The sequence below is a fragment of the Hemitrygon akajei genome, chromosome 4 (genome assembly GCF_048418815.1).
Source record: "Hemitrygon akajei chromosome 4, sHemAka1.3, whole genome shotgun sequence".
NCBI classification, from domain to species: Eukaryota; Metazoa; Chordata; class Chondrichthyes; order Myliobatiformes; family Dasyatidae; genus Hemitrygon; species Hemitrygon akajei.
In genome coordinates this window covers 144,801,047-144,809,989 of record NC_133127.1, presented here as the reverse complement: position 1 = coordinate 144,809,989, position 8,943 = coordinate 144,801,047, and the positions used below count along the sequence as shown (strand labels likewise).

The following is an 8,943-nucleotide window of genomic DNA, read 5'->3' as shown; positions in this document are numbered from 1 at the left end:
CTTTCAAAACCTTATTGCCACTGAGGGTCACATATGAGAATTCCATAAGCAGCTGGTCAAATAATATTCTACCTTCTGGATTTCTTTTGTGTGAGTGGTGACACAGGATAATGGGACAGAGCAAGAAAATCCCAGGCTTTAAACTTTTGATAATGAACTTGGAGACAAAAATTCAAATGGAAAATCTTTGAATGAAAGGTGTCACTACCACATCATTTGCAATAATTTTGCAGAATTGTTAATCTTGTCAATTCCGCTTGTCAAATGGAGATTGTGGCTCTGAGACATGCACACCATCAAAATTCAGCTAAGTGGCATTTCTGAAGTAGCAGAATATCTTAAATATCAGAAATAGACACATGAACAATATTACACACAGTGGATTCTGGTTAATTGAGGCACATCAGGACCAGTGCATTTTGGCCCCAATTAGCCAAAGTTTCATGGAAATAGTTAAAATGCCACAACAAAAGACATACTAAGTAACAAATTATGTACTTAAGTGAACAAATTAGAACATTGCCAATACTATTACAGTACTACAACTCTGTATTAGTTCCTGATGCTTATCGGCAGATGAGTTAATCTGCATTGCGCTTTTAGACTGTAAACAAAATCAATGCAGATATCTAGTGCAGATAATGGACTGCCTTCATACAATGCTGTTGATGACGCATCCTCCAAATCTTCAATTTTCATTCTAACTTTCAAGATGATTGTCAATACCTTCAAGTTCTTCTTGATTTCACTACTTCTAGTTGGCAATTATTTCATTTTCACTCAAGGCCATTGCTGGCATCTTCCAAGCCTGAATACTTGAAACCACAGTGAATAAAACAGCTCTGACTTATCTTGTTGCTTATTTCTCCCCATCAGTGACAAAAATCACAAACAAAGCCGATGCTATTTAAAAACTGCTCACTCGAAGCACGGTATACTGTCTTAACAGCCAGGCGAGTGCATGCAACTGATGCTAATTACAAACTGTTTGGCAACAGTTTCTTGACCCAAATAAGTGGCACTGTGTCCTGGATAAACAAAGGGAATTCCAGCTATTTTCTGGGTTAGTTTTTGTTCCTTAAGAATTGCCCCAACTAAGTAGCTGCCCCCATTAACTGAGACCAAATAACCAGAATCCACTGTATATGCAAGAAAGGAGACATTTTTAAATTAGAATTTAAAAGCAATTCACTCTTGGATAGACGATCTATTAACATGAAAATACTATCTTGGTTCTAATGATTCTGGAGGATGACGCAATGTGGTTGATGTGTGTACTTAAAAAGAAAGAAATTTCAAACAATAATTTGACTACAGGAATTATTAAATTCAGGTCCAGTGGCTTTCCTGTCCAACATCACCTGATGAGCTAACTTTAGCAAGATGATGAAGAGAAGCAAAAAAAAAACAAAGTAACTTTCATCTCCCTTTCCCAATCTAGAGGCCAATTGCAGCATTGCCCACAGACATTAATGCAATAAAGGCCTCCCTCAATCAGTTAGTATCAATGCTACCTTTCACGTAATTCCCTTTAATTTTCATCTTAATAAATGACATTTTATTTGTTCATCTCATCCCACAAACATCTCTGAAATATTTTATTAAGTTTACTTCTGATTTCTAATGAAAGTTTGTCGACCTAATACATTTAATGTTACTCTCTCGACTGATGCAGCTTGACTAGTTGTGCATTTTCAGCGCTTTTTGTTTTTATTTCTCAGATTCTGCCAACCTTTCCTACTGTAAAGATGCATTTGCTAGGCAGAACATTTATCCCTTCGACTAGGCATGCACTGTAGTATAGGGAGACACAAATGGAAGGCAGGCTCACTCTTAGAAGGGTGGACCATAAACATTAGGAACCTTTTTACACAAGGTACTCGTGCATGTCCTTAAGTTAGCTTAGAGAAACTTGGAATCAAATGCTTTCCTTTTAGGTGCAGGACATTAAGTTGTCAGAAGAAAGGAAATATTTACTGACTAAACATGCTTCATAAAACCAGTGTGTTTAGTTATGCACAATGTGCATTAAGTTGATTTTATTCAAGAAAAAATGAACTTCAGGGAAAATACAGGAATTCTCATAATACACGAAGACATAAGTTAGACCACATTGGAGAAAACGGTTTGAAGAGGTTTACTTGTAACTGTATTTCCCAATCTGCTTTGCAGTTAGACACAGTACACCTCAGTTTATTTTTATATCAGTTTCTTAATTATCAGCAGAGTTCAGGGTTATAAACATCAAGTGTACTTGCAATACAAAACTAAAACTAAAACAGATCATTTCAGAAAAAAACATAAATATATGTGATGTACATTAGTGTAACAAAACAATTTTGTAAACATTTTCTCGAACATAACGTGCATAAGATAGACACTGTAGTCATATAACAAGTTATATGACTTTCAACAAAGTATTAGCATTTAAAATTATAGGCATTTTTACCTACTCGGAAAGCATTGAAACAATGTGACGAAATTATTTTTAAAACAAAAGAGATAGTGGTATTTTAATACTGTTACACCACCATGGCACTTCTCATAGATGGGAGTTGCCAATCACAGACTCTGCTGAGAGGAAATATCTCTAACATCAAGACCTTTAACAGTGTTTTATTTTAAATCCAAAAATATTCTGCTCACAGTAAACCTACTTATGTCAGGAAGTTCCTACAATTACTTTCATAGTTCCACATGGATGGCATAGGAGAGACGAGAACAGGTGTTAGAGAAAAAAGATCACAGTGACGAGAGTAAATGAAACATTCCCATGGTACACCTTCACCTCCTTGTACCAGACTGAGAACATTTCACTGCAGAAAGAATAGCCTCTTCTAAGAGAACTAAGCCCTGTAAAGTATTGAGAACCTGTGCACATAACAGCATAAGGCAGCTGTTTACAAAAGTACCAAAAAAAAAGTTTAACATATCATTGGATCAATATAATGCTACTGTGCATTATTACAACAGTATAGTATATTATACACAATAGGTTTCTCAAGTAATTGAGTGACAATTCAACAGATTATTACTGTAGACACATTTGTAAATGTCTAACATTTGTAAAATAAAATTCTGTTTACAGTGATATTAAAAAAAATCATTCCAGAGCTGGAATTTTGGATCTAAATATGGGAAGATATACTGTATTGATAAGCAGTTTTACTACATTCTTGAAATTAAGTGTTTTTAGTGCATTGCATCTTAAATCAACCACCTGATCCCTACTACATATACAGTTTATTCTAATGCAATAGAATAGCTTAGTAAAACTATTTCCAAACTGCTATTTAATTCCAATTCTGCTGAGTAACAAGAATGTCAGTTGCTGCTGTGTATATAAATGGAGGAGCACAAATGTGGCTATTGCTTGTACCACACACAGAACAGCTGATTACCTGCCTCCTCATCCTACTTATAAGCACAACAGCTGACTACAAATTTATCTGTTTCTGCTCACAGCTGGTATCTTCCAATTACAAAAAGTTCACACAGTTTGCCTACTAAAACGAGCTACAATTTAACCAACAGTCAACATTTCATCCTAAATTTGGTATTAATAAACTTTAAATTAGACAAAGATGCAAGTTTCAGATACAAATAACATTAAAATGACTAAACCACCTCTTTTTCCTTTCTTAAACAAATGAGGTAGGCAAAATAAAATTTTTAAAAGTAGTTTGGGCAATTTATGTGTGCAAGATTTGTTAAACTGCTTTTGCACTGCTACAAATAGTCTAACCACGGAGAGGCAGCTTTAATACTGTAACCAAATGTCAAGTTTCCGGTCTGCCTCATACAAATCTCAAAACCTCGTCCACTGCACAAATTTCGATTTACTTTTTTTTTTAAAAAAAAGATTGCAAACACAAGCAAAACCTGATATACAGAAAAAGAGCAAATACACCTTCCCATTGCAAAGACCTTCTCCCAATCTGTCATTCACATTTCAATTAAAATTCCGAACTTGCATTTTCTTCCTTTCTAAAACATCCATCACCTTACAAAAAGTCACTTAGAATGATATACATTTGAAAAAAAAATCAGATTCCCCTCACCCATGATACCCAATTCTTCATTGTCTGCCTACCACTGCTTCCTCTTCTCCTTTGCCTGACTACATCAGAACCAACCTCCCGCATTCACTGGGCTCTTTTCTCAAGTAAAAAGCAGACATCTTAAGCCAAGGGATGATGTAATTGAGATGAGGTTTTGTTTTCTATTCTAGACTGGCAGTCACCCAACAGTAAAATTATCACAGCACCATTGGCATTGCAGCCTCATTTCAGTTCACTTTAATTTTAGTGATAGATTTGGGCAATGCATTACATCAGTGCAGTTTGTTCTCCAGTTGTTAATTCATTCAAGGCTTTAAAGATCTTGAGTAGACACTGGTTTCTCTCAAACCATGACTTGCTTTACTACCAGCTGAGAAGTGAACTCCTACCAAGAGTCATGAAGTAAACTTGGCTGCTTCCACCAGAACGAACTGATGCAAAAAAGACCTGAAGGGGAAACAGAAGATGTGACATATAAGCCAAGTTTGCACATACTCAAGTGTAATCATAAATTAAATGTGTTTCTACCCACCACTGAAAAGACTCACATACCTTGTCATTTCGCTCACAAAGGAATTTTAGTCGCTGTGCTCTTTTGTGCATAAATACACCATCCAAATGCCCAGTTTCCACTGAACGAATTTCAATAGCCTTTTCTCCCCAACCCATAATCTGATTGGATCGGATATAAGCTGATTTAAAAGAAATTAAAATCATCAGAATTTCAAAAATGAAGATGTAGCCTCTGAAATCACTAGTAATAGATATACTGTATAAACAGAATTTGATGCTGTGATACAGTAAAGGATTTAGGGTATCATTTAGTTGAAAGGAATATAAAGGATTAGCAAGATGTGTAATTTAATTATGACTTGCGATGGGGGTTCTGTAAATATCTGTCATGCATAGAATTTTACTTTTCATTCAAGGATAAAGAGATAGCTCATGCAGGTTTGGGGATCTGACTGCAATATATGGCCTAATAACTCCAGAGAGAATTTTTAAATGAACAAGCTCTAGATAGGAAATATTGCAAACATGCTGTAAAGTGCTCAAGAGCTTAGAAATAGATATTTATACTATAAAAAGATTTTTAAAATTTTAACTATTATTACATCAAGAAAATTCAACAGATTATCTGCAAATATAAATGCCAGCAATGTGATCACTAATTTACATAAATGCATCTTTTAAGTGATCTTCAATGACAGCACCAATTTGGCTTTTACTAGGCAATTAATCAATTTACAAACTAAATGATTAATATGATGCATTAATGTTCCATTAGCTCAAATTTCCCCAACATGTGCTTGACCATTAGGAGAGCGAGGTTCCACAATTTCATCTAGGAGACGATTTTATTCATCCTCTTCCTGTAGATAATCCAAAATGGCAATAATTGAAAGTTGCAAGGACTGAAGGACAGTTTTTGGTCAGGACAATAAAATATAAATTTCTCAGTTTCTAGATATTTAGAAGGCGTGTTATAAAGGTACAGGGGTAAAGTATTACATAGCTTGTTGGTTGCTACTACATTCAATACAAATGGATAAAATGAAAATGTAGCTTTACTTCAAAATAAATAACTTTCTTAATGATCATTTCATAAGGCAACCCATCATATGCTCCCTACCCATTCCAACAGATACCATTTTGAAATAATGCCATCACATTTACATACCAACAGATGTAGGCATCTCTCCCCATTGTAAAACCACATCCTTCGTAATTCTTCCATAGGTGTTAACATATACTCCTTCATCTTCATAACATACCAACAGTTCCATTCCATCTGTATTTGGAAGTATAATAATGGCATGTGGCTGGATGCTGCTTTGGATCTGTTGGAAATGGAATTACTATTTATTCAATTATATTCAAGAAGCAAACTTCAATCCACGTGTATTGTTATTTGATTAAGTTAATAATCAAGCACATTCTGCAGTTCCATCCCAAATGACAACTGATGAACTTTATGAGAATATAAAACAGACTGTTCATATTCCAATTGAGATTTCTGATTGATGTATGGAATAAGAGTTCAAATTCTATTTACAACAATTAGCCCATTTAAAGAAATTTTGAGCTTGTTTTGTAAGTAAGAGTACTTTAACATTTCTATTGTTTTAACTAGTACACCACAATAGCAAAATAAAACAAACTCTATCTTGATCAAAAGCAGATTCATTTTACTTTAAATCAAACCCTGTTCACTTTTTAATTGAGCTTAAACTCTGCTCTTATTACTATACAAACTAACAGTTGTTCGAACGTACAAGTATTTAAATCCTATTATGGACCACAAATCTTTAAGATATGTCAATCAACACAATCTTACATGCGTTGGTAGATAAATATCATAGACTGTCCCAGAGTCCACATCAACTGCGTGGAAGCCAGTGCTAGAGCCATAGATCACTTTTAGCCTCTGCCCTTCTTCCACTGTGAGATCTACCAATAATGGCCTGTGCAGCAGGTCTGTAAAAGACTGCAAGGGAAAAAAAAATCATATTCAGGCTCACTTTTAGATGGATAATCAAAACAACTGAATTGAGATTTATATGGATAAAAGGCAGTCATCATATTATCTGTGAAAGTCTATAGACTTATTTAAATAACTCAAAACCATGACCTAAAATACAGTTTACTTCACAATCCTGTAAGTGTAATTAAAATTACTCAAAGATTAAAAAAAATAACAATTCTCAAATACGCATCAATATTTACTCCAGTAATTGATTAGGATTAGAACTCAAACCAATTGACAATTGAGAATCTAATCTGGCATTAGGAAGTGCTCTGCATTGCATGAAAACCACTATATTGTCCTGTTCATCTGCTCATCAACCTGCTCTTAAAGGGATAAGCGTGACTTTCAACTCTTCACATTGAGGTCTGTTACTGCATCAAGATTGAGCAGGATCAGCTAGATTTTCATTGTCCCAATAATGTGAACATTATTGTAATGTCATTTGAAGCCAAATCTAGCTTGAGAGTAAGTTTGGGCAGCTGGCAGAGGCCGGACAGAGAGCAAAACAGAAAGAACAATTGGACGCATGTTTAGGTATGAGTGAATATGAATGACAAACAAAGCTCCATTGGAGTGTTTCATGATGGTCAAGGAATGTAAGTGGGATCTGAAAACTCACAAACAGAAGCAGTGGGGAGTGTCTTTTAGGATAGCAGTAACAATTTTGACAGAAAAATACAATGTGAATGTCAGATTATTGAGTCATAAAATTTTTCTGTTAAATCCATGTAGTTATTGTACTGACCATACATGCAATGTAAATAAATTATAGATGATTCTCTCAATGAAGGAACAGTCTATCTAATAACTGGTTTACCTTGCATAAAATTCACACTATGAAAGTCACAGCATGACTCCTGCATATTGCATTTCATCTAAGAGTCAATTTTTAGACATGTAGGCATTCTATTGAAAATTCCCTAACATTACAGGCAAGTACTGTGACAAACAAACAAAGTGCACAGTGGGATGCACAATGAATAGGATAGGCTATCATGAAATGGACTAAAATAAGCCATACATAGGATTCAATTGACAACTACATGGTAGCAGCACAAAAGGGTCTGACGGCAATGATGCATTATATTCAAGATTAATTTTAATGTCTCAAATGACACTCATCCTGTTACCGCTTTGAAATGCAGGCCTTGCTGGCACAACCAGCCAGTTGTTTTCCATCACAAATTTCTCTCGAAGGTGATGGTGATCCACCTAATAGAACAATTCAGTCCACAATTAGGGGAAATTTCAGTATTTCAACCCAGCAACAGTGAAGGAATGCCAATATATTCCCATCAGGAAGGATTGTGACTTGGAGCAAAATGTTCCAATGGCGTTCACTTTCTGAGACCCGCTGCGTTAGTCCTTCAGTGTGGATTGTGGGCTTGGGAGATGCTGCAATCTGTAGTATTGGTAAACCGCCTGAATGCATCTTACAGATGGGATACTTTTCAGTCACTGTGGAGAGTGATGAAGTTAGTCAATGTTTAATGAGATGGATCAAGTAGAATGTTGCAGGAGTATCAGCAAGCAGTGATGAGTGATCAGCGTATATAACTTAGTTAATATCTCTGCCTAGTTTTATGCTGTCATGTTTGTCTGCTCTTAGGCATGAGAAAGCAATTGTAGTACGTGCACAAAATCAGATATGTTGAAAATGATGACATACAATTTTTTTTAAGAAACAAAATACTTTCAGGATTTATTGTTTACCTTAAAGGCCATAAATTTGTGGTATGGCTTTGGTGCCCATGCATAGACTTCAACAGAATTCTTCAAAGCGATCACTAAAAACTTGATCCTTTCGTACTTTACTGGAAAAGGAAATTGATTTTAGCATTGTATCAACATAAGTAAAACAGCTCCAGCATGCAACCACTGGGCTAGTAAGGCGCCAAATTTTAAAAAGATCGATACGTGATAGAGCAGACAGCCATGGACTGGATGGTTGACGTCTTTTTTTGAGACCATGAATTCTGGTACTGGGGTCCTCAGCCAGGAGGAATATCACCCCTGCATTTTCAATCTCTTACTCTTTGTTCTGCCTTTTTACCCCCCCCCCCATCAGAGTGTGTGACCTTGAATTGTTTCACATTACATCCCATCTGCCCTGTCCTCGATCATTCACTTGGCCCTTGAAGACTTAGTACATCATCCGCATACTTCACACTTCCTTCCAGATTGGTATTACCAGCAAACCTGGATGTCTCCTCACCCAAATCATTAATCAAAACCTTGGAGGATCTATCATGAGCTGAACACATTGATGCAATCATGAAGGCATGTCAGTGGCTCTACCTCAGTAGGAGTTTGAGGAGATTTGTTATGTCACCAAGGACTCTTACAAGTTTC

The 8,943-nt window shown here is 35.7% G+C and overlaps 1 protein-coding gene across 1 annotated transcript in view; it reads right to left on the bottom strand.

Moving 5' to 3' along the window:
- Positions 1-2,007: 2,007 nt before the first annotated feature.
- Positions 2,008-8,943, bottom strand: part of LOC140726733 (mitogen-activated protein kinase kinase kinase kinase 4-like) — a 265,104-nt gene continuing 258,168 nt past the window's right edge. Inside the window, exons 27-31 of the mRNA XM_073043505.1 lie at positions 8,305-8,405; positions 6,400-6,549; positions 5,743-5,902; positions 4,614-4,753; positions 2,008-4,508 (exon numbers count right to left, since the gene is read on the bottom strand). Coding sequence (XP_072899606.1) covers positions 4,425-4,508; positions 4,614-4,753; positions 5,743-5,902; positions 6,400-6,549; positions 8,305-8,405 — 635 coding nt within the window. The 3' untranslated portion in view covers positions 2,008-4,424. The remainder of the gene's footprint in view (positions 4,509-4,613; positions 4,754-5,742; positions 5,903-6,399; positions 6,550-8,304; positions 8,406-8,943) is intronic.